General features: G+C 55.0%; 2 protein-coding genes across 9 annotated transcripts in view; both read right to left on the bottom strand.

The window, feature by feature from the left end:
* GAS2L1 (growth arrest specific 2 like 1) overlaps nt 1-3124 on the bottom strand; it is a 10470-nt gene extending 7346 nt beyond the window's left edge. The window contains exons 1-2 of one of the 4 annotated variants that reach the window (XM_071445735.1): nt 3056-3124; nt 553-1243 (exon numbers count right to left, since the gene is read on the bottom strand). In XM_071445735.1, coding sequence (XP_071301836.1) covers nt 553-1233 — 681 coding nt within the window. In that variant the 5' untranslated portion in view covers nt 1234-1243; nt 3056-3124. The other 3 variants (XM_071445733.1, XM_071445736.1, XM_071445734.1) reach the window with 3 other exon arrangements.
* EWSR1 (EWS RNA binding protein 1) lies at nt 3115-24961 on the bottom strand. 5 transcript variants are annotated; one of them, XM_071445737.1, is made up of 18 exons: nt 24846-24961; nt 21888-21924; nt 21619-21670; nt 21106-21159; nt 19748-19871; nt 13954-14140; nt 11495-11662; nt 10631-10845; nt 9857-10040; nt 7127-7164; nt 6454-6486; nt 5763-5881; nt 5317-5446; nt 5083-5205; nt 4831-5008; nt 4352-4449; nt 3723-3996; nt 3115-3473 (listed from the first exon to the last, which is right to left on the bottom strand). In XM_071445737.1, exons 1-18 carry the CDS (start codon nt 24910-24912, stop codon nt 3434-3436), a joined length of 2121 nt encoding a protein of 706 aa, XP_071301838.1. In that variant the 5' UTR covers nt 24913-24961; the 3' UTR covers nt 3115-3433. The 5 variants fall into 5 exon arrangements, with proteins under 5 accessions (XP_071301838.1, XP_071301839.1, XP_071301840.1 ...); XM_071445738.1 differs by having other exon boundaries at nt 7127-7161; XM_071445739.1 differs by lacking the exon at nt 21106-21159.

Genomic DNA, 24961 nt, shown 5'->3' with positions numbered 1-24961 from the left:
TGCCCTTTGGATGGGCAGGAGGGACTTCCTGGGGGTCACAGGGACAGGTGGGACCTGCCAGGGACCAGAGGATGCCCCACTGTGGGGGACAGGTGGGAGCTCCCATGGATCATGGAGCACCTCACAGGGCACACAGACAGGACCTCCCAGGGGCCACAGAGACAGAGAGGACTCCAGGGGAGCAGGGAGATGGGTGGGACCCTCCATGGACCCTGCTGGGTGGACAGAGACAGGTGGGACCTCGTAGTGACCACAGAGTGACCATTGGGTGGACTGAGAGGTTCTCCCATGGGCCATAGAGAGGTGGGACCTCCTGGTGACCACAGAGTGACCATTGGGTGGACAGAGAGGTTCTCCCATGGGCCATACACAGGTGGCACCTCATAGTGACCACTGTGTGGGCAGGCAGGACCCCCCTGGAGGCAGAGGGCACCCTGTTGGGCACACAGAGAGGAGCTCCCATGAAGCACAGAGCTGCCCGCTGGGTGGCTGGGCAGGGGCTCCCCTGGAGCACCGGGCGAGGCCCGGCCTGGGCGGCCGCAGGGCCCTCACCCAGGCGCAGGGCTCCGCGGGCAGCGCGTGTCTCACCAGCTCGTCCAGGTTCCTGAGGTCGCACAGGGCCATGGGCCGGGCCCGGCTGGGGAAGGCGCCCGCCCGGGGCTCCCGGCTCTCCCGGCGCGCGCCCAGCGCGCCCTCGGCCATTTGGTCCCTCATCTCCTCCTCGATCTCCTCCTCCATTTGGATCAGCATGGGGGCCAGCATGCCGAACTTGGAGCCCCTCCTGGCCACCTCCAGCAGGCAGAGGACAAAGTTCTTCTCGTTCTTCTTCAGCACCAAGTCGTTGGTCTCAAACATGAGCACGTCCTGGATGCCCAGGTCCTGCCGGCACCACTGGATGAAGTTGGAGACGTTGTCCCTGGCGATGAAGGAGCCGGGCACCACGTTCTTGGCCTGGAACACCACCTCGTTCTGGGGCACTCGCATGCGGGCGGCCGCCTCGGGGTGCCGCTCCTGGAAGTCCAGGGCGGTGCGGTTGACATTGTTGGCGTGGCGGCAGAGGTGACAGCCGGTCTCCAGGCTCTCCAGGAAGGTGTCCACCTGGATGTCCAGGTCGTAGAGGGTGTTGAACCACTCGGCCAGGTCCTCCTTCATGGCCTCCAGGTACTCCTCACTGGAGCGGAAGGGGCGGATGCTCTTGGAGGCGGCCGACTGGATGTGGCTGGGGTCAGCCATGGCCAGGTGCCTGCAGGGGGACAACGGAGGCTGTCATGGGCAGGAAAGCCCCAAAGCCCCCCCCAAACCACCCACCAACCTCAGTGACCCCTCTGTGCCTCAGTTTCCCCCACATGTTACCACCACCACTGCCACCCCAACCCCTCCGGGACCTGGCTGATCCCGGCCAGGACCTGCAGCCCCCCCACTCCCTGTCCCTCCACCCCGTGTGTCCCCCCCCACAGCCCATGTCCCCTCCCCTCATGTCCCCCCACCATGTTTGTCCCCATTCTCCACGTCCCCTCATCCTGTGACCCCCCCCCAGGTTAATGAGTCCCTTGTCACCCATGCCCACCCCTGGGCACAGAGGGCACATCCCTCCCCAACCCCGCCCTAGAAGCTGCCCAGTCATGGTGGGTGTCCCCACCCTGGAGCAGGTGACACCACGAGGGATGGCAGTGCCAAGGGCAGGGAGCCCCCCCTTTACCCTGGGTGGGTTCAACCCCGAGGGGCTGCAGGGGGTGGGGGGATTTGGGTCCCAGCACTCAGCAATGGGGTGGAGGCTGCACCTCGGGGAGACCCCCGGCTGTCCCTGCCCTGGGGTGGGGGTACAAGAGCCAGGGATGGCTCAGCAGGGGGGGTCACCCTGACCTCCACTGCCACCCCCAGCCCAGCCCCACACCCTGGTAGGGGGGTCCTGCCCCTGGGGTGTCCCTGCTGCTGAGGGGGTGGCCCCTACCCTCGGAGGGGTGTCCCTGTTGGGGAGGGTCCTCTCACCTGGGGGGGGGTGGCACTGCCACCCTCGGGGATGGGGGACCCTGTTGGGGGGTGGTCCCCATCCCTCCAGAGTGGGGGATCCTGTCGGGGGGTGTCTCTTTCCCTCGGGGAGGGGGTGTCCCTGTCGCGGGGTGTCCCTTTCCCCCGGGGGGGGCTGTCTCTGCCGGGGGGGTCCCTACCCTCGGAGGGGGGGGCTGTCCGTGCTCGGGGGTGTCCGTATCGGGGGTCCCCCTGTCCCTTGGGGGGCGTCTGTCCATCCCTGGGGTGTCTCTGTCTCGGGGTGGGGGGGTCCCTTTCGGCGCTGGGCTCCCTATTCCGGGCCGATCCAGCGGGGGCGGCGGGAGGGGATCGGCACCTGCGGGGACACTGGGGAGGGGACACAGGGCCCGGGGCCACCCGCCGACCCCCCCGGCCTCACTCACCGCCGCCGCTCCGCGCTCCGCTACGGCCGGGCCGGGCCCGCTCCCCGCTCCGGGCCGGGCCGCGGCTCCCAGCGCCGGGGGGGCCCCGCCGCGGCCCCCGCCGCCATCGGCCGCCCGCAGCGGCCCGGGGGGAGCCGGGGGGGCCCGGGGGGCGCCCAACGAGGCTCGGCCGCCGCAGCCCCGCGGAGCCGCCGCCGCCGCCGCCGCCGCGCCCCGGCCGGGAAGTTGGAGGCGGCCCAGAAAGGGCCGGGACGGGGGCGGCGGCGGCGGCGGGCGGGGACGGGAGCGGGGGGGACACGGACATGGGGGGGGGGGGGACAGGGACATGGCCCGGAGGGGGGGACACAGACACGGACACGGGCGGGGGCGCAGCACAGACAGACACGGGGAGGGGGGGGGGAGGGGGCACGGACGTGATTTGGGGGGGCGGCACGGACACGGGAGGGGCACGGGGGTGACACATAGCGACACTCGGTGACATTCCCCCACCCCCGCCCGGGTGTGGCTCCCCGCTTCCATTGATCTGCATCCTCCTCCTCCCCCCCCCACACTCCCGCCCTTCCCCGGAACTCACACCCGCTGGGGAAACTGAGGCACATCGGATGCACCGGGCGGCTCCGTCCCTCCCCTCCATCCCCTCCTACCCCGGCCCGGGCCCGGGGGCCGCATTCCCCCGGGTGGTCTCAAGAAAGGCCAGCAATGGTGCGGTTACAAACAGCGGGAATTTTATTTAAAAAAACAACCGTCACAACCGTTCACAGCGTTACAGGCGGGGAGGGGGGCGGGGGCGCGTTAAACAACCGGTTTTATTTTGGGGGAGGGGGGGAAGAAAGAATTCATCACGCTACCGTTGAACTTGGTTTTAATGTTTCTCCACAAACGGTGAAAAATACTAAAGTACAGACAAGGAGGACTCATAATGTTGTGGCCAACATTATAAATATGGAATTATAAATTTAAAACATTTTTTTTCTGTTTTAAAAAATAAATCTGGTAGTAAATGCGGCTCTGGGGGGGCGGCGTTAGTAGGGCCGGTCTCGGCGATCCTGGCGGTGTTCGCCCCTGTGGGCCGGGGGGGGGGGGGAAGGGTCAGTCGTGGGGTCCAGGAGCCCTCCCCGGGTCGGGGAGGCTCCTTAACCCCTCACCCAGAGACCCCGCACCCACTCCCCCACCCCATCCCACCCCCACCATTCACCCCTTGCCCCCCCCACCCATTTGTCCCACCCCAGCCCCCCCCACCTTGTCCCCATCAGGGTCTCCCCCTCCCCAGGGTCCCCTCCCATCACTCCCTGTCCCACCCTCCATCCGTACTTGTCCATCTTTCCCGGCCCTCCGCGCCGTCCTCTGCCTCCTCCTCCCATCTGCTCCATGAGGGGTCCGGGGGGTCCCCCGGGGCCGCCGCCTCCTCCTCCTCTCCGGCCGCCTCCTCCGTAGCCGCCTCGGTCCATGCCCCGGCCACCTCGGAATCCGCCTCGGTCTCCGCCGCGGCCGCCTCGGAACATCCCCCCGGGTCCCCCTCGGTCCATGAGGCCCCCGCCGCGCCCGCCCCGCATCCCCCCGGGGCCGCCTCGGCCGCGGTCACCGCCTGCGGGAGGAGCAGAGAGCCGGGAGTGAGCCCCAGGGAGCACAGCCCGAGCCCTGCTCCCCACCCCGGCATCCCAGCACGCCCAGCTCTGCCAGGAGAAGGGCTGCGAGCTGCTGGGTGCCCGAGAGGATTCGGGGTTCATTAAGGATGAAGCAGTGCCCTGGGGAGTTGGGGTGCTGCTGAGAGCCCCCCCAAATCCAGTTAGCACAGGAGAAATCCCAGTCTCCATGTCATGGCTCACCGAGGGATGAAGGCCCTGGCAGCTCCTGGAGCTGGCCCAGCCATTCCCCAAGGAGCCTGAGGCCAGGCCTGGGGCGTCCTGCTGGGAAGTGGGGCTGGGAACCCCCAAACGTACCTGGAGGAGGGAAGGGGGGTGGGAGGAACCCCTCCGGTTTGGGCGCCTTGCACTGGTTGCACTCTGTTCTCCAGGCAAAGTTCTGGTTTCCACAGCCCCTGGGTACAAATTCCAGTTAGGCCAGAGTGGGACAGCATTCCAGCTGGGGTGACATTGGGAAGCAGGAGAGCACGTGGAGAGGGGACACAAGGGCAGGACGTGGGGCACAGCTCCCACAGTGGGGTGGGGGCCTGGCTGCCCACAGGAGCCGTAGCTCACCCACAGCCCCCAGGAGTGACCCCATCCCTCCCTCTGTGCCAGCTGGAAGCTGCTTCCTGGGAAGGCCCAGCCAGTGATTCTGGGATGATTGGGATGATTCTGCCCTGGCCAGCTGCAGCATGGCCCAGGGCTGTGGGGTACTCAGGGGTTGGGGCACTGCCCACAAGGCTGTGGGGTACTCAGGGGTTGGGGCACTGCCCACAGGGCTGTGGGGTACTCACGGGTTGGGGCACTGCCAGTCCCCGGCGCGGTGCTGGACGCTCCCTCCGGACGGGTTCCCCCGGGATCCCCGTGGTCCTCTCGAGGAGAAGCCACCCCTGTCTCCACCTCTGCCCCCCATCCTGCCCATGGGGCCGCTGGGCCCGCTGGGACCCCCTGGGCCACCGGGGCCCCCTGGACCTGCGGGAAGGAGCCCTGTTAGTGCTGGGAGCCCTGGGAAGGACAGGCAGAGCTCGGGGGGGGCTGCACGGTACCTCCACGGAGGGGTGGGGGCATCCCCCGCTGCTCCCGGGGGGGCATCCCGCCCCTCAGGCTGTTCATCGGGCCCTTCTTCCGGGCCAGGGTCACCTTCAGCTTGCTGCCCTGGAAATCCTTCCCTGGGAGGGACACAATGGGAGCAGCATCGGTGAGTCCTGATTCACACACGCCTGCACCCAGGTGCTCCCCACACTTGGGGGAGTTTTTGGAATTCCACCCCCAGCACTCACCATCGAACCATTCCACGGCAGTTTTGGCAGTGGACGGGTCATCGTAGGACACGGTGGCATCGCCCTTGGGCTTGCCCGTTTCCTTGTCGATGTACAGGTTTATCATGGGCTGCCCCGTCCTCTTGTTCATCTAAGGGACAGTGCAATGTCACCCCAGTCCTGTCTCCCCAGAGCCCAGCTGGGATTTACTGTTCTGCTTTCCAGCAGCTCATTGCAGGGACTCCAGGAGAGAAGAAAGGGGCCAGGCCTACCATGGATGACAGCAACTGCCCAGACACCCCAGAAATGAAGGGACAGGCCCTAAACAGCCCTGCCAGGCCTCTCCCAGAGCCTGGACATGAGGGGCCAGAAGGATGTGAGCAATAGGCAGGGAGGAGGAGGAGGAAGAGGAGGAGGTTGGGTGACCCTTTTCCCTCTGCCAGCACGGGGTCACAATGTCCCCTCACCTTGACAACACCACACTGTTTGAAGAAATCTGCCAGATCCTCCAGGGTCACATTATCATTGAGTCCCTGCACATAGACTGCAGTGCTGTCTGAGTCCTCCTCCGGGTCCATAGGGGGGCCTAGGAGACAATTCCCAGGGTCAGAGGAAGGGCAGGGATACCCCAGGGCCGAGTTCTTTCCATCCTCTCATCCCCTCCATGGCTGCAGCTTTGCTGTCCCCACCTCACCTCCCGAGTGCCATGGCCAGACAGAGCCCACACCCACCCACGTGGGAAGAAGCCCCAGGTTATTTCAGGACACATCCCAGAGGAGAGATGAGGAAGACCTTGGTGCCCCCTGGGCTCCCACACAAGGACATCCACCCCCCTTTTCCGATGCTGGAAGGCTGACGCAGAACTTCCAGCCACGCCTGTGTGACAGGAAGGGACAAGCCAGGGACGAGGCTTGGGGGTGCTGCAGGCTCCCTGGAAGAGCTCCAGAGCAGCCCCCAACCCCCTGCATTCCTGCAGAGAAGGGGGAGCAGCTCCCAACCACGGGTGGTGGTTTTCCAGCTGTTTGGGAATGAAGAAATGATGGAACAGCCAGAAAGGCTGGAAGTGGCAGTGGGGTGACGCCACGGTGGCCGCAGCCCTTGGAACGAGGACACAAACGTCGGTTTCACAACCTGGGGAGGGAGTTTGGTGGGAATTACCTAAATCCAGGTCGGGTCCTTCCTCCATGTGTCCTGCCAGGCGGGAGAGAAGCATAGGGAAGGGTGTTAGTGGGGGCCCTGCGGGCTGGAGAACCGACACACACAACTCTAGCTACGACCTGCGCCGCACAAGCAGCAGCACTGCACCTTACTGGGCCATCAGGTGGCTCTTTTAGCACTTCTTCCAACCAAAAACCACTATTACACTGGTTTTAAGCATTTTTTCCAACCAAAAACCACTATTACACTGGTTTTAAGCATTTTTTCCAACCAATAACCACTATTACACTGATTTCTTTTTTTTTTTAGCAGGTTTCAAACCGTTAACCACTATTAACGCTGATTTTTTTAAAAGGTTTTACCAAGCCAATCAGTTTTTAAGTTCATTAATAAAAGTTACTTAATATATCTATATATATTAAAAAAAAATTATTACATCCAAACCATTTCTTTTCCCCAAAATTACAGGAGTGGTTGCTCAACTCTTCCACTGTGTCCGCATACCCCTGGGCATCGCCGGCAGTACCCATTACAGTCTGGTTGCATATTGTCATTTTTAAACCACTTAAACGAATAAAAAATTACACTTCGTGCTAAAAAAAAAAAACTGACTGCAAATTTTTTTTTTTTTTTTTTTTTTTAACACTATCCATTGTAATGCTCAAAAACTTACCACCAGGCTTATTGAAGCCACCTCGCTCTCCAGCGCTGCTGGGGGGATAAACGAAGAAATGAAGGCCTTTCCCTTTACAAAGCCAGCACCGCTCTGAGCCTCTGCGGCTCACAGGGGAGAAGGGCACTGGCTAAACATCTCCAAACATCTCTCTGTCTCTCTCTCATCTCGGCACTAGGCCTTTCTTCAGGGCAGCTCGCTCAAATTTTCTTTACATATAAAGCAACCTTGGTGTGGTTTGAGGCACCGCTTTGCTGTCGGTGCCCTGGCGTTATTACTCGGGTATCATCAGTGCAATACTTGGCTGAGAAATGGGGGTTGTTTGTAATCAAAGTCGGGTTTTATTTTGTTGTTGTTGTTGTTGAAGAGCAATTTGGGGGTGTTTCAGTGGTCAACTCCCTCCCCTCGGTGTGTCCACCAAGGTGCACCCTCAGCCTGTGGCAGCGCGGGCCCGCGGGTCCCTGACATTTAACAGCGTAAAAGGAGACAAACCACACGCGAGACCTACAACACAGTTCAGCTGACATCGCCCCTAAAACCCTCAGAATAAAGCCATACATTCAGGTCACTACTGAATTTAACAACTCTCTGGAGGGAGAACTTACAGAGTACAGCGGGGGCTCCAAGGCCTGGGGTGCAGCTTTGTGGACACACTCACACTTTTGGGCAGGTGCCAATGCAAACAGGGCCGCAGCTTTCACCAAAAGCTTTGGCTGAAGCATTCACAGCTAAAACTGCTTTGGAGCGTGGTGGTGAAGTAGGAAAATGCCACCTTGAGAAAGGATTTGGGCTGCTTCTTGCTCTTTTTTTGGGTGAGCCAGCAAGCAGTTTGGAAGGAGCCGAGCGGAGGAGGGAGAGCACCGTGAATTTTTCTAGCAAGTATTGCACCTCTAATACTGGGAAAAAAAAAGTCAATACAGAATTTCGAGCTGTTGCATGCAGCTTTGCCTCCTCTCGTTAAAGTACACACCATTTACGTAATGTCTCTCTTTTTAAACATAAGATTTTTACACTTTTTTTTTTTTCTTTAACGTTACACAATTCTAAAGTAGTAGTATACCCTCCTCTGGTTTTATTACCAAACAACAAGTATGCAGTTACCAAAGTTACAGAAGGATTCCGTTTATACAATCAATACATTGGGTTAAAAATATTCTATGTATATTTTTCCTCTCCATATGGACACCGTGTCTAGTCCCACTTTTCATTATGCTGCCGGCTGAGTACTGAGTACGGGTACTTTTTAAGTATTGAGGTGTTTACAAGGCTCTCACTTTGTAACCTGTAGCATATAAATGCGACAAAGCATGTTAAAAAGTTTTCCATTTTCATAAAAATATCAAATCATCGAGGCAATGAAAAAGGGCATGTTAATAACATCGAGCTCCTTACCTGCTGGAGACACTGAAATCCATCACCACAGCATGCTAAGGTGGGCCGAGTTCCCCTACCTGCCCTGGGTGTCCCCTGAAGCCACCTGTTCTATGGACATCACAAACTCTACGTCCATAAGGCTGGGGCAGGGGGGGACCCTTTGTAAGGGTCTGGCCAGGTGGGAAATCACTCGGGAGGCAAATTTGAGCTGGGATTAAGGTGTGAGATCAGAGACAGGTGACAAATCTTTGGCAACGAGAAGCTCGGAAGGGGCTAGAAATTTGAAGATGTGATGATAGACATTTCAGGTGTCTACATCTACTTTCATCGTTAAGAGATCAATACAGCACGGCTGAAATCTTTATGCAGATCCCTGGAACTCTGTTCCACCCGTGCCAATTCCAAGCTGGATGTGTTCCCACACAAACCAGCCCTTTCCATTCTTTCTTGGATTTCTCTGATAAAGATTTCATGCCACGTCAATGGGCTGCAACAGAGCTATGCAGAATGGGGCCACCCACTGCCAAACCGGGGCTGTGCCACACGGGAAGAAGTGGCCTCTGGAGGGCAGCTGCCATCACAGCCCCCCTGCCAGCACCAGGGTGGGCACAGCGTGTCCTGTGCCACACCTGGGGACACTCTGCATGGCTCTGAGCACCGGGGTGAGGGGATGGAACACACACAAAGCTGTGAATTCTCTCTCAGAGGAGCCTTTGGGATTGGTTCTCCTCCCTCGCCTCCATCAGAACGACCTCCACGGATGGGGACACACCTGAAGGCACAGGTGGCACCAAACCAGGTTGTGCCATCAGGTGAAATGGCCAAACTGATTCAGAGCACCTGAATGCTCCGAGGGGGAGCAGGCCTGGGAGCCAAAGCACTTCTTTCTCTCTGTGCTCGGGCTCCTTCTCCACGTGGCACTCTGAGCTCGCAGGCTCCGCGGGAGGAGGCTGACACAAGGCTCCTGCCCTGCCAAAATCCCCGCTCCTGAGGCCCAGGGAGCACCCCCTGGAGCTGCTGGGAGGTTTGTGTGTGTTCCACCCAGAGTTACTGTTAAACCCCACAGAGGATTCCACCTCTGGGCGACCGTGAAGGGAGCTGAAAGTGCCAGGGCCAGCATTACCCCCAATTTCCCCCTCCCTGGGGGCCCAACCAGCTGCAGGACAAACCAACCATCCTGCTCCTATTTCCCTTAGGATAATGTTTCCATGGATGACAAGCAATGCTGCTACACACACACACATGTCCTCCATGGAAACACAGCTGGGAACGTCAACCTTTCAGTCCCTTCTTTTTGAGTTTCAAATCCTATGGGTAAACCAGAATTAGAGAAAAGGAGAAAAGCTTTGCTCTTACCCCATTCCACCGCGTCCTCCTCCCCGCCCACCTCTGCTCATGCCTCCTCCTCGCTCATATCCCCCTCGTCCCCTGCCCCGGCTCTCGGGGCCGCTCAGGTTCCGGCTCTCCCCGGGGCCGGAGAAGCCTCCGGATTCCTGCCCGTACATGTTCATGCTGCTGGGATGGTCCTGGCGGAACGAGCCTGGGCAAGGGGGCAAACAGGTCAGGGAGAGGCAGCCCCTTCACCTGCCCTCAGCTCCAGCCACGCTGGAGTTGTTCAGTTTGGGAAAATCCCTCTGAGGGTGTTGATTTCAGCTGTTCCCCCAGCCAAGGCCACCACTGCACCATGTCCCCAAGTGCCACATCCATGTGGCTGTTAAATCCCTCCAGGGATGGGGATCCACTACTGCCCAGGGCCTGACCAACATGAACAAATGTTCCCAATATTCAGCCTGAGGCTGTTCCCTCTCATCCTGTCCCCATTCCCTGGGAGCAGAGCCCAACCCCAGCAACTCCCGCCCTGAGCAGAGCCACACGGTCCCCCCTGAGCCTCCTTTTCTCCAGGCTGAGCCCACTCAACTCCTCCCCACAAACATTTTGTGCCTCTGTGTTCCCTTTCCCCTGAGGTGAGGAACCTTCCCTTTCCCCATCCCAACCCACCAGTGCCTCCAGAGATGCCATTTTTCACCAAGAAAGGCCAAACCCCAGCTCCAACCCCCTTCTCCCTTCAACCCAGCTCAGAGTTTTAGATCCAAACTAAGGCCAGGGCTCCTTCCCAGGGCTCCCACTCACTCTGCTGGCCGTAGCTGCTGCTCTGCTGGCTGTACTGGCTGGGGGCCTGGCTGTAGGATCCAGTGGGAGGTGGGTAACTGGTGGGAGGTGGCTGCTGGCCATAGCTGCTCTGCTGGCCATAACTGGTCTGCTGGCCATAGGAGCTCTGCTGCCCGTAGCTGCTCTGCTGGGAGTAAGTGCTCTGATCGTAACTGCTTGGCTGTGTGGAGGAATAGCTGGAAGAGAAAAACGTTGGGAAAGGTGGGATGGTGAGGCAATTCCCTGGCAGAGTGCGTGGAATGGCTCATGCTGGAACCAAATGCAATTAGAGGCTGTATTTAGTGCTGTAAATCACTTTAAAAGCTGAAGTCATCCTATGGAGGCCAGTCTCGAGGGCTGTGAAAACAAGAACCATGTGGCCAATCCCAGTTTATTCACACCTCTAGGAAAAGGAACAAATGCCAGGGCAAAACTCAGTGGTAATGGAGGTAACAGGCCCTGGATAAAAGAAGCTCCTCTCATGCAACTGGGGCTTTGAGAATTTCAAAGTGTATGCTTTAGAAGTCACATTAAAGGCACCTGAAGGGAGAAGGGAGCTCCTGGGCTAAGCTGTATGTGGAAGGAGGCAGCAAAAGGTCACGCTAGGAAAACTCTTAAAATTATCAAGTATTAAATTTTTTAAAGAAATGTAGAAAATGTCTTAAACCCATTTGTCATCATTCTCCTTCTCAGATGTGCACACACAGAGACACTTCAACACTCAGCCACAGCCTCCCCATGCCCACCACAACAACTACAAGAAGCACAGCTCCTCCTCCCAGGCCACCAAAGCTCCTTTTCCATAAAACCCCCCCAGAAAGGCCCCTAAGCTGAGCAGAGCATTACCTGGTTGGAGGGTAGGAGGGTGGAGCAGTGACAGGCTGCATGGGGTAGCTGGCAGGCACCTGGGGGTAGCTGTAGTTGCTCTGCCCATAGCCCAGGCTGGGCTGGCTGTAGCCTGTCGTGCTGGACTGAGGCTGGCTGGTCTCTGCTGGTTTGCTGCCATCCTGGGGTCTGGGGGGAAATATGGAACAACACTGGTGCCCAGCCCCACAGCTGGCAGCAGCAAAGGGCTCAGATCCCCCAGGACTGAGGGTTGGGAGCTCTTTTTCGGGGTAGCATTAAAGCTGGCCTTGATTGGTGACAGCCACTCTGGCAGCAGCCAATCAATAGGCAATAAATACAATTTTAGCATTCACTGCCTGGTATTTGCACACTCCAGGAAAGGCCCAGGCAGTGTCCTGAACAGAGAGCATGGAACACCACAGCTTCTGCTCCTCCCAAAGCCACTGGGCTGTGGGGCTGAGGGGAGGCTGTGGAATGCCAGCAAGGCTGCTCCTGCAGAGCCCTGGGGAAGCAGGAGCTGAAGCAGGAGCTGAAGCAGGAGCTGAAGCAGGCAGTGAAATGCCCCATTGTTCGGTTCAGAATCCAGCTCAGGCAGATATTGCCTCATACACGTTATCCCCAATGATCCCATAGAGGAGGAAGGATGCTGGGCTTGGACTGGGTGACCTTTAAAGGTCCCCTCCAACTCAAACCACTCACAATTGTGTGTTTAGAATTAAGTCTCAAGGCCTGAAATTTGAGAACCCTTTGCATGTGATTAACACATCCCCTTTTGTTTGCCCCGAAGTTTAAAAGCCATGTGAATGTGGCACTTGGGGAGAGGGCTGGTGGTGGCCTCCATGATCTCAGAGGGCTTTTCTAACTCCAAGGATTCTATGAGTCTTTAATTTCTATTTGTTTCTCAGAGTGGAGTTGCTTTTGCTGTAGAAGCTGGGGAAAATTATACACAGTGTCAGGATTCATCCAGCAAATTTACATTCCTTTAAAGTGTAACCTGTCAGAGCTGTGCCAGGCTCTGCCTTTCCTTCCCACAGTGCTTGCTACACACACCAGGTAAGGGAATAAATCAGCTTTTACTCACTCCCAAACAAGTTCCCATTATGTATTCTAAACTTTCCATATCCTCTGAGCAAACAATTGGACTCAATAGCTGACAGGCAGTGCCCAGAGGGGTGAGACCTAAAGAGGAAATGTTTTGCAGCCTGTGCATCCACCCAGCATCCTGCCTGACCCCAGGACTCAGAGCAGGCAGGACTCAGCCTCTGCTGCAGCCTGAGAGCCCAGAGCCTGATGTGGCTGCCTGGGGGCGATGGGGGAGAAACGGGAGGAGGAGGAGGGGGAGGAAGAAGAGAAAGAGAAGAGGAATAATGGGAGATGAAGAAGGAAGAGAAGGAGGAGGAATAGGAGGAACAAGAGGGGGAGAAGAAGGGAAGAAAAAGAGGAGGAGAAAGACAAAAAGGAGGAGAAGGAGGAGAAAGAGAAGGGTGAGGAGGGGGTGGCAGAGAAGAATGAGGAAGAAGAAATGGAAATTGAGAAGGAATAAGAGGAGAAGGAGGAAGAAGAGAAGGAGGAAGAAGAAAAAAGGAGTAGGAGGAAGAGAAGGATGAGGGGAAAAAGGGGTGAAGAAGAAGAGAAGGAAAAGGAGGAGGAACAAGAGGAAGAGAAGAAGGAGGAAGAAGAGAAGGAGGAAGAAGAGAAGGAGGAGGAAGAAAAAAGGAGGAGGAGGAAGAAAAGCTTGAGGAAGGGTGGAGGAGAAGTATGAGGAGAAAAAGGAGTGAAGAACAAGAGAAGGTAAAGGAGGAAGAACAAGAGATGGAGGAGGAGAAGGAAGAAGATACAGAGGAGAAGAAGTTAAAGAAGGAGAAGGAAAAGAAGGAGAAGGATGATGAGGATGGTGACGATGAGGAGGAAGATGAGGAAGGGGTGTAGAAGAAGGATGATGAGAAGAAGGAGGAAGAAGAGAAGGAAAAGGAGAAGGAAGAAAAGACAGAGGAGAAGAAGAAGGAAAAGAAGGAGGAAGAAGGAGCAGGAGGAAGAGGAGGAGGATGATGAGGATGGTGATGCTGAGGAAGAGGAAGATGAGGAAGGGGTGGAGAAGGATGATAAGAACAAGGAAGAGAGAAGGAAAAGGAGAAGGAAGAAAAGACAGAGGAGAGGGAGGAAGAGACAGAGGGAGGAAGAAGAAGGAAAAGAAGGAACAGGAGGAAGAAGGAGCAGGAGGAAGAAGGAGCAGGAGGATGATGAGGATGGTGACAGTGAGGAGGAGAAAGATGAGGAAAGGGTGGAGAAGGATGATGAGAAGGAAGAAAAGGCGGAAGAGAAGGAGGAAGAGACAGAGGAGAAGAAAGAAAAGAAGGAGAAGGAGGGAGATGAGGGCGGTGCCGATGAGGAGGGGGAGGAAGAGGAAGATGAGGGCGGTGCCATGAGGAGGAGGAGGAGGAGGATGAGGAGGGCGGTACCTGGCGGGGGCGGCCGGGGCCGGCTGCTGCCCGTAGGCGGGGTAGGCGGGCTGGGTGCCGTAGGCGGCCGGGGCTGCGTACGAGCTCTGGCTGCTGGTGACCGTGGCCGTGTTGGTGTCGTAGGCGGCGCTGCCGTAGCCCTGCACGGGCTGGCTGTAGGCAGGGGGGGCGGTCGGGGCGCTGTAACCTGCAACACAGCACAGCTCAGCCCCACGCCTCGGCCACGAACCGGCAATTCCGGCACGGCCTGGCCTGCAGGGCGGCTCAAGGCTCATCTCCTTCCATCCCCCTGCCATGGGACACGTTCCAGCCACAGCTGCTCTGTGTCACCCCCTCAGCTTCCCAGGATCCCATCCAACCCTAAGCCATCCCCCCTTATCCTGTCCCTCCAGACCCTTGTCCCAAGTCCCTCTCCAGCATTCCCAAATATCTCAGATTCTGGTCCTTGTGGTGCTCCTGGGACTCATCACAGACAAAACCACCTCAGATAACCCAAAAATCATCAATTACCCCACCCTGCCCCTCTGCTTTCCTCACAGAACCCCCTCTCCCACCTTGGGAAGCCTCAGCCTCCAGCCCCTCCAGATGAGTGTCTGAATGTTTAAAACTATTGAGACAATGTTTAATTCATGTATATTCATGTTTATTTAATGTATGTTTGGGCTGAATATTCAGGAGTTTTAGGAAGCAGATTTTCCTCCCAGTGATTCCTTGGGTGCCGTGTCCTGCACATTCCTGGCAGGAATATTATAAATATTCTGGAGTTGGAATGAAACACTTCCCAAAGCAAGGGAATTCCAGGACAGACAGACACTGGGATATCAGAGCATCCCAAAATCCCAATCTCAGGAGCTTTCTGGAAGCCACCCCTGGACCAGCACTCAGGATTGTTTACAGCAACCAGAGCTCAGGCAGGGCAAGCTGAGACATGGAGCATCTCCTCAACAAAGGCAGGGTAACAAACCCCCCTGAGCTCCAAAATAAAAGAAATCCAACTGATTTAGCAAGTACAGTCCCATCCTTTTAGCTTTTCTGAAAAATAAAGGCACAAAACCTGGCCTGGGAAGTCTTTCAGAGGCATTTCTGAAGGCTTATTATAAAACAGTAAAGCTGGAAACAAAAGAAAAGCACTTTCCATTTGCTTTCATATGAGAAAAAGGTCAAAAGAGACACATGAGGCAGCTCCTGATGTTTTATGTACCTTCCCTTTTCTCAGAATTTCAGTTCAGTTTAGAGAAAAAGCTGAGAGCTCACAGAGTTCCTTTTCAAGAGTTTTACAATATCCAGGATCCCCAAACAGCTCCTGTATAATTTAGTGGCATTTGCCTTGTCTCAAAGGTGAACTGGCATTAACACACTGGGTTTGTGCTCCTAACAACCTTTCTAGCAAGTTTTCAAATTAACATTATGAGACTTAGATGGAAAAACAGCAATAAAAATGTTGTTAAACATTAAAAAAAGAGCAAAAAGAGCAGCCAAACGCTCTCATGGCTGGGATCAGTGAAAGCAACAGCTTCTCCACCACTTCTGATTTTTAATAAACATGGGAGGCTTGTGACACATTTCCTTTAGGCAAATTGGGCTGCAGCACTTTATTCCAAGTGCCTCATTTGCAAAGCAAAGAGCACTTGCAGCAGCAGAACACGGTGTGCCCTCCCAGGGCACTGCCACAGCTCCACTGCTGCCCCCACACCAGGGCAGCAGCAAACAGGAACAGAGGGAGGGCAGCAACTTTGCACAGCAAATTCATTAAAAACACCCCCAAAGTTCAGCTTTTTGGTGATCCTCAGGAGCCTGGTGAACACACAAGGGCAGCCTGGAGCTTCCTCTTCCTACCCCTGGCCCCAACCCCATCCCAGGGCATTCCCAAGCTGGGAATGTAAACTGGACTCCCACAGGGAAATAACTTGTAGGAATCACTAGAAAATCAGTTTTTAAGGTTGTTATTCCTGTCTGCTGTTCTCTGGAAAGTGTTGCTGAGAAGGGTGAAGGGGATGATGCGCATTGGGAGGATTTTTAAAGCCTTGGACAAATTTGAGCAGCTCAAACACTTAAATGTGAGGCTAGACAGCAATTCCACAGGGAGCACCGATCCCAGGAGTTAAAGAAACCCTTATTTTAACTGCCCAAAGCCTGACCACACACTAAAAAAGGCTAAGTTCAGCCTGCAGCCCCTGTGCTGCAGCCAGAGCCCTGCCCTGGGCTGTTCCCCCTGGATTTGGAGCCCCAGGTGCTCCTCCCACAGCTGGGCCCCCCTTCCCAGTGCTCTTACTGGGAGCAAAAAGCTTTGCTGGCTCTGCACAGGCAGCAGGATAAAAGGGAAAAAAAAAAAAAGTTGAATTTTAAAGCTTCAGCTCTAGATGGAGCATTTGCCTCATGGAACAGTGGAACAGCAGGAAGGGTTTGTCCCAAAGGAAAGGCAGTGATTTCCCATCCCACAGGTCTAAATCACAAGGCAAGCCCAGTTTAGACACTCTGGGAACCCTCAAGAGCTGCTGTTTTGAGGGTGGCATTCCTATTACATCACTTCTCTCTCCTCCCCTCCCAGCCAGGAAGATAAAAGCTGACACAGCAGAGAAGCTGGTGATAGAAAAAGGTGACAGAAGGAATAATAACCTGCTTAAAGTGCCTAAATTCCCCTAAAGAAACCCCTTACTCAAGGCTAGGAATTCTCCAGGTGGTGGAGAAGTTTGCAGGGTTTGACCCACAGAGAATATCAACTGGAAAAGGCTGGACTCAGAGAGATCCCTTCTTTCCAGAGGGATTCCTTCTTTCCAGAGGGATTTCCTCAGGAGGGGAGCTGCCTCCTGCCTGTGTCTATCCCACCAGTGAGGGGCTGGAGAAGGGCTGCAGAGCTGAGTCTCTCTCCAGCCTCTTTTGGGATATTTTGGGGTTTTTATGGCAGCTGTGTGCTCATTCATTCCAAATCCTTTATTTCAATATCTATACCCCAGATTTCCCAGGTAAAGGGAAGCAGGGGCTGGCTGGCTTTAGAGAGCAATTCCCACCTCCAAGAGATCCACACCTGGACACCAAAATGCTCTTTATTTATTTACTCCTGGAATTCCTGCCAACACCCTGCACTGATTAATGAGGCACAGGTCTGAGGGTGCCCAGTGATCCCTAACCTGAGGGAGCTGCTCCCAAATCCTTTTTTCTCTGGAACAAAGCCACTGGGTGGCTCCAGGACACCTTTTCCTACAGCCCCAGGGAGGGAAGGAGGATGGTAACTCTTTCCTGGAGGCAGGGCAAGGAAAAACCCATCCCTGCCATCCTGAGAGGCTGCATCCACACACACCTTGGATTTCCTTGACCTCACCAACACTTCACCCAAACCCCAGGCTGCTCAGGCAACAACAACAACCAAAAACTGCTTTAAGGAACTGCAGTACAAAAAGGTGATTCACAGCAAAACAGGACTGGGATCCAACTGTAAGAAGTGCACGTGTCTCAGGGCATGACAATGTCTGGCCCAGGGGTTTATTGAGCATGAAAGGCAGCGAGGGAGGGAGAGACAGGCTGCAGTCTCCTTGCCACAGCTCTGGCTCCTCAAGGAGAGGCAGGTGGAGGAAGGACAAATCCAGCCTGGCTCCATGCCCAGAGCTGCCACAGCCCTGCTCTGTGGGCTGATAGGATCTTTTGCTTGACCACTTTTTAAGTTGGTGGTTTTCTCATGGATGAAAAGAAAATGAAGCTTTTATTTGTATTTATTTTTTTTGCCTACCAAGAAAACAAAAATGCAGCTGTGCAGAAAAAAAAAAGCCTGATATTATTATTATTATTATTATTCCAGCAAATCTCCTCTTAAGGGAGAAGGAAAAATATAAACAGAGCAGTTTCCTGTGACCCCTGTGGGACTGGAGTCCACAGGAGTCACAGGGATGTAAATATTTCTAAGAAAGGAATTTTGGAAGTTCACAAATCCTTTTTTGCTGCCAACTTTTCTCTAGGTAGTCTTAAATGAAAGGAAAAAGCCCTGCAGATAACCCCCAGTGCCACTGGCTAATGGATACGGATCTCAGGAGCAGGAATTTTCCTGATCCATGTAAAGATGGTAAATATTTTCATTTTGGTTAATATTTTCTCTCCAGCTCCTCCCTGTGAAGAATTCCTCAATGGCCTCTACAGGCAGATATCCCAGTGTCTGTCTGTCCTGGAATTCCCTTGCTTTGGGAAGTGTTTCATTCCAACTCCAAAATGTTTATAAAGTCTCTGCCAGGAATGTGCAGGACACGGCACCCAAGGAATCACTGGGAGGAAAATCTGCTTCCTAAAACTCCTGAATATTCAGCCCAAACATACATTAAATAAACATGAATATACATGAATTAAACATTGTCTCAATAGTTTTAAACATTCAGACACTCATCTGGAGGAAATTCCAGCTCCAAGAACACGTTGGGAGAGTTTATGGAGCATGAAGGAACAAGAATCTGCTCTGGAAATCCAAAACCACCACGGGGCATGCAAAGGTGGAGGGCAGGATGCTGTTTATCCTTTAGGAAATGGGGTTGGAGTCACCTAAACTGTCTCAGTGGTCAGGATTTTACCCATGAAGATGGCATTTGGGAGGGTTTGGAGATGGCCAAGAGCACTGCAGCCTTGCCAAGCCCTGCTGTCACTGCCTGGGTGAGCTCTGACACTCCAGGGTTTGGCACTAAAACCAAGTGACACCTCCAGGGTTCCACCAAAGGGGACCTCAGGTTCTGACAGGATGAGACAGAATTTCCCATGCAAGAGTGAGCAGGATAGTCCAACCCCAACCTGGGCTGGCTCCTTCCACTGTGGGAAGCACAAAATGAGAAGGTACAGGATCAGAACAGGCACATGTCACTGCCAGTGACAGGACTGGCAGGGAAGGGAAGGGCAGAGGAGCAGCCAGGGACACTGCTCCCTTTGCTCTGAGCACAGCACGTCCTGCTGGGTCCCACAGCACCCAAACCCTGCCCTGAAAACTCAACAGTGCATTTATTCCTGTTTATGCATGGCTGCCACAGCCCTGGCAGTGCCCAAGGCCAGGCTGGATGTGGCTTGGAGCAGCCTGGGACAGTGGAAGGTGTCCCTGCCCATGGCAGGGGTGGCACCAGATGAGCTTTGAGGTCTCTCCCAGCCAAAACCATTCCATGAAGGACCTGGAGCTGCTGGAGCCAGTCCAGAGGAGGCCATGGAGGGCTGGAGCCAGGCTGGGAGAGCTGGGGGTGCTCACCTGGAGAGGAGAAGGCTCCAGGGACACCTCAGAGCCCCTTGCAGGGCCTAAAGGGGCTCCAGGAGAGCTGCAGAGGGACTGGGGACAAGGGATGGAGGGACAGGACCCAGGGAATGGCTCCCACTGCAGAGGGCAGGGCTGGATGGGATATTGGGAATTAGGAATTGTTCCCTGGCAGGAAATGGCCTCCCACTGCGAGAGGGCAGGGATGGATGGGATATTGGGAATTGTTCCTTCGCAGGAAATGGCTTCCCCATGACAGAGGGCAGGGCTGGAGGGGATTTGGGCAGGGCTGGATGGGATATTGGGAATTAGGAATTGTTCCCTGGCAGGGAATGGCTTCCCCATGACAGAGGGCAGGGCTGGAGGGGATTTGGGCAGGGCTGGATGGGATATTGGGAATTAGGAATTGTTCCCTGGCAGGGCAGTCATGGGTTACCCACAGCTGTGGCTGCCACATCCCCAGAAGCGTCCGAGTTTGCTCAGCTGTGGAAGCTGTCCCTGCCCATGGCCTAGGTGACATTAAGGCCTGTGCCAGGCCCAGCAGAGCTGCAGGCTGAGCCCAGCCCAGCCCAGCAGGGCTCTCACCTGTGGGGGGCTGCCCGTAGGAGGTGGCGTAGGCCGTCTGTCCGTACGTGGCCGTGGTCTGCGGCTGTGTGTAGCTGACGTCGCTGGGCTGCCCGTAGGTGCCGTAGCTCTGCTGCCCGTAGGTCTGCTCCAAAAGGACACAGATTCAATCCATGAGCACAAGGGAACCCCCAGGGACTGCAGCTGCTGAGCACTCCCAAAGCCAAGGCTGCTGTGAAAGTTTAGGTGCTGCGGGAAATTCCGGGTCAGCTCTGCAAGGAGGTTATGGAGTGGTTTTTCCCTGCCAAGACTGAAGGGACAGGCTCTTGACATTGGCACCACACACCTCAGCTCTGTGGAAAGCAAACAGGAAAGCTCCCAGCTGCTCCCAGCTACCAGCAGCACCCACAGGCACCATCCCAGGCTTAACCTGGAACACGGGAATGGGAGCGCTGTGAGGGCGGAACTGCACCAAGGAAAAGTCACTTCAGTGTCAAACTGCTTTGGTGCTGGCTAAAAGAAACCTGAGGAAGGTTTCAATTAAATTATTTGGAGTATTTTTCATGCCCATCAACCATTAATTTGAAAAATGGGAGCTGCTGTAGGCATGGAAGGATGGGATCCATGGAACACCCACAGCATCCCAGTGTGCTGCTCCCATTCCGGTGCCTGTGTTCAGTGAGGGATCAGCTCTCACCTCACCCATTCTTTGATTTTGTTTCCAAATCCAGCTTGAAAACCACTGAGGAAAGGAGAGGAGCAGCTGTGCCCAGCAGTGCCACCAGCTGCCCAAGCCATGCCCTACCAGCTCATGCTGCAGGCACCAGCAAGCTTCCAACAGCTCCTGGCTTAGGATAAAACTCTGGATACAGCTCGAGGAGTGACATGGAGACAGCTTTAACCTCCAGATTCTGAAAGAATTCAGATTTCTCTGGACTTTTCTTTTGGGATATTCAGCCTTTCTGAAGTCAGGGCACAGCTCTGAACCAGGAGCAGGAAAGCTTTGAGCACATGAGCACATCCCTGGCCCTGGAAGTTCCCTCCACCAAGAGGCAGGGAACGCTGCAAACTTCCCATGGACACGTGCCTACAGCTGAGATTAGCTGGTTAGGGGTTTAATTAGCTGGCTAGGTGTTTAATTAGCTGGTTAGGTGTTTAATTAGCTGGTTTTAGTTGCTGAGGCCTCCTGATCCTACCCTTATCCTGCTCCCACCTTTCACCTCACCTACAACTGGGAGCAGCTCTTCCAGTTGTGGTCTCCAAAGACTTTTATTTTAAATAAGTCACCATCACCTTCCTCTCAGCCCACACTGAGCCTGTCTTCCTCCTCTTGGGAAGGAAAATTAAGCCTACAGCACTTTGTGAGGACAAGAATTTACCTTTGGAAACATACTTGGAGTTTGCAGACAAATGTGGTTGTAGTAACTTGGATTCTAAAGGTTAAAAATAAGCATTAAGTTAATCTCTTAAAGACCATCATTATTTTGCAGTCCAGCCAACTGAGAGTATGAACAGTTATAGCAATAAAAACTCCAGGAAAAAGCAGATTCCCTCCTCCTCCTTTGTCCAATTCTGCCATTTCCCAACAGGCAATTCCCCCCCTTTTTTTCCCAGTTTTTTTCTCTCCTACACCTCTGATTACAACACCCACCAATGTGGTGGTGTCAGACACACACCAAGAATTTGGCTTTTCTGGGATCAGGATTGAATAAATTACCAAAAAAAATAGGGGGATTGTTGAAGTTATTTCCACTTTTAAAGAGCACTTTGGGCTGGGGGAGAAGCTCCAAGACAACTTTTAACCACGGACTTTGATGCTGCTGCTTGGAATTTCCAGTTTTCCTGGAAAACAGGTGACTGAGCAGGAATTCCACCCCTTCCCCATGTTTTACCTGGGTGGTCTGTGCATATCCTTGGGCTGGCTGAGGTGCATAGGCGCTGTAGCTGTGGAATGAATGTAAAGACATTTATAATCTTGCCCCAAATCTGCATCACCAGACAAATTTTCATGCAGCCCAACGGTTTCTTGCTGAAATTCTATGGGAATACAAAGCTCCAGGAAAACCCTCAGGATTCCCAAACATACCTGGGTTAAGCCCAAGCCATAATTATGATTTACTTTTATTACAGCTTTTTAAACCAGGGAGGATAAGCTACTTACCCCTGCTGAGCTGCAGCTTGGCTATAGGTACTGTAATCTAAAAGAAAAGGAGAAGAAAAAAAGAATAAAAACGTTGATAAAAGCTTAATAAAATTAAAGAATCCAAGAGCACAGCAGCTGGAATTTCCTCCTGCAGCTTGCTATAAACCACTGGAATTCCAGTTTCCCAAGGGTGGAAGGTAAATGCACATTTTCAGTCCTCCTTTTTGAGGGGAACAAAACCTCCCTTCCCCTCATTGTTCCTGCTGTTTGCAGCAGCCACTTTGATCTCAAATGACCCCGGTTCAATTTAACTGCCACCTTGGATGGATCCCAGGGGGCTGCCAGGAGGGGGGATTTGGGTTGGAACAAAGGAAGAGCAGGGATTTGAGCCTTACAAACCCAGCAGCCTGCTTTGAAAGGGCTGGCCTGGAAGGTTTCACCACCTTCACTCCTTCCCTTCCAAGGACACAAATGGGTGGCTGGAAAGCCACTTGTCCCCTGGAAGGGCTGGAGCTGGCAAGATGGGAGTGATTCCCTCCCCAGATCCTCAATCCATGGCAGCCACTGACTGGGAGGAGAAGCAAAACCCTGAAAATCCCAGCAGCAAAGCCTGTGCTGAACTGATTTGCTGGCAGGGATGGAAAATGAATCCACATGGCAATTAGGAGGCTAAATTTGAAAGGACTGCAGCTCCCAGGTCCCTCACAGGCAGCAACAGCTCCAGCTCCCATCCCAGGGTCTGGAGCAGGGATGAATTCACCATTCCCAGCAGACCTGGGATCAGGAAGGAGCCCAGAATTTTCCTCCTGGTGGAGGCCAGAGCCAGGAGCTGGGGCAGTGGAGCTGTTCCCAGCCATCCCTGTGTGGGAAGAGCTCCCACTGCTCCCATCACCATCCCAGCTTGGCCAGAAATCCAAGTTTCTCTCAGAATCATGGAATATCCTGAGGTGGGAAGAGACCCACATGGATCAAGTTCAACTCCTGCATTGGAGAATTTCAGGAAGCAAATTCTGCCTGGCTTTGATGCCATTATCCCACTATTCCCAAGGCCATGGAGCCCCAGGAATCCCTTGGAAAACACAACTTCCATCAGCACAAGCTCTGCTCCTCAGCCTGTGCATCCATCCCTACCAAACCCTTCCTGCCCAGCCTCCAGGTGTGCTCCCAGCTTCTCCTCCTGCTCCCTGGGCAGGAGCAGAGCCCCTGGATCCCTGCTGGAGGCAGGAATGGCCCTGCTGTGATCCCAGCAGGAATTCCTGGCACTTTTTCATTCCTCTGACCTTGCCCAGAACACCTCACAGGGAGAAAGAAGACACTTGGAGCTCTCCAAAGCTTTCCCTGCTCCCAGGACACAAGGCACAAGTTGTTAAACTCCTCTGGCAGCATTCCCACTTCCCTCTCAGGTTGGCACGTGGGATATTGGAACATTTTCCTTGTTCAGTTCAGGGTGCTGGGTTTGTTGGTTTTTTTTCATTTGCTTTACACGTGGTTCTGCTAAATCCTGAGTGTTAATTAATGCCTGGTCCCCCTCATCCAGCTTCCCTCTCCTACCACTCCACTCTTTTCCCTGCTCACCCTCCAGCCACCAAAACCTCATTTAATTCTCAATTTTCAGCCCAATTTTGGCCTCCAGCTCCACACAGGGGTATCAATCAACCCTTCTCCTCACAGCCCTCCCCCAGTCCCACCTAAACCCAACATTTCCCCCTCTGTAGGGTTTAATTCCAGGTGTGGAATCTGCAGTTTGCCTGTGCTGATGCCTCTCTTTTAATTTGCTGGGATTTAGAGGAACATAGAACATTAATAAAAAATAATATTATGGTTCATTTAGTTAAACCCATCTCCTGGCTTTTATTTCCAGGGGGAAATTAATCTTCATCCTTTTATTTCACAAGGCTCAGGAGCACACCAGAGGCTGGAAATAGCAGCTCCCAAGAGGAACAATTCCATGAATTAAGGGAAAACACAGCTGTGGTTTTAACCCCCATCCTGACAATTCCATTGGCAGATGTTCCTTTACTGACTTTTCTTTTTCAAGCTCCCCAAGGTGCTGTTGGTGATATCCCCTCACACTCCATGGCCTGGGAGATTTTCCTTGCTGGAAAAAAAGGAAAATCCTCCATCTCTAAGGAGAATCAGATGTTGGGCTTTAAAGTACCTTAAAGGTGGACTGAGCTGGGGAATCTCAGTTCCCAACTATTTGTATCCAGCTGGAGCCCTCGTGGAAAAACTTTTCATTCAGATAAATTTGGAGCCATGGAGATGATGGAAGACCTCACTTCCCTATGGGGAAAAGCTGGGAGAGGAGAAGGCTCCAAGCACAGCTCAAAGCCCCTTTCAGTGCTTAAAGGATCTCCAGGAGAGCTGGAGAGGGACAAGGGATGGAGGGACAGGACAGAGGGAATGGCTTGCACTGCCAGAGGGCGGGGATGGATGGGATATTGGAGAGGAATTCCTGGCTGGGAGGCGCTGGAATGGAGATCCCAGAGGATGCTCCACGCCTGGCAGTGCCCAGGGCCGGGCTGGGAGCTCGCTGGGGCAGTGGAAGGTGTCCCTGCCATAGGATGAGCGTTCAGCTCCTTCCCACCCAAAGCACTCCAGGATCCCAAATCCGCTCCCAAACCCGCCCGGCAGGGCCGAGGGCGCGGAAGGAGCCCTGGCTCCGGGGACCGCCGAGCTCCGGCAATCCCGCGAGGCTGCAACACCGAGAGGCCGCAACTGAGCCCCGGGACGCTGAGGGGAAACACCCGCGGCCCCGGGGCGGCCCCGGCGGGCGGCGCGGGGGGACACGGCCGAGACGGGCCCTGCACGGCCCGACCCCAGCGGCCCCCGGGCGCGGCGCTACGGGCCGGCGGCGCCGCGCCAGCGCTCCTCCGGCCACTCCGTGTCGGGGGCGGTGGCGCTGCCGGGGGTCCCGTCCGGTCCCGTCCCGTCTCGGCCCCCGCCCCGGGCCCGGCCCGCCCCGGCCCCGCTCACCCGTCGACGCCATTTTCTCGCCTTCCTCCTCCGCGCTGCCCGCCCGGCCCCGCCCCGCGCCGCGCATGCGCCGCCCGGCCCCGCCGCGCGCACCACCGCGCGGCCGGGGGGGACCG

This window comes from Agelaius tricolor, unplaced genomic scaffold (assembly GCF_023055355.1).
Source record: "Agelaius tricolor isolate 1412-34295 unplaced genomic scaffold, bAgeTri1.0.p SCAF_20, whole genome shotgun sequence".
Lineage (NCBI taxonomy): Eukaryota > Metazoa > Chordata > Aves > Passeriformes > Icteridae > Agelaius > Agelaius tricolor.
This window is presented reverse-complemented; position numbering and strand designations above follow the sequence as displayed.

Bases quoted from the DNA above. Each gene is read 5' to 3' on its own strand.
- EWSR1 (XM_071445737.1), bottom strand. From the start codon at position 24,912: ATGCGCGGCGCGGGGCGGGGCCGGGCGGGCAGCGCGGAGGAGGAAGGC. The intron at 5,447-5,762 runs GTGAGGGGACAT...ACTGTCCCTTAG, and splicing joins AACAGTGTGGTGTTGTCAAG to ATGAACAAGAGGACGGGGCA. The intron at 4,450-4,830 runs GTGAGTACCCCA...ATTTGTACCCAG, and splicing joins GACTGGCAGTGCCCCAACCC to GGGCTGTGGAAACCAGAACT.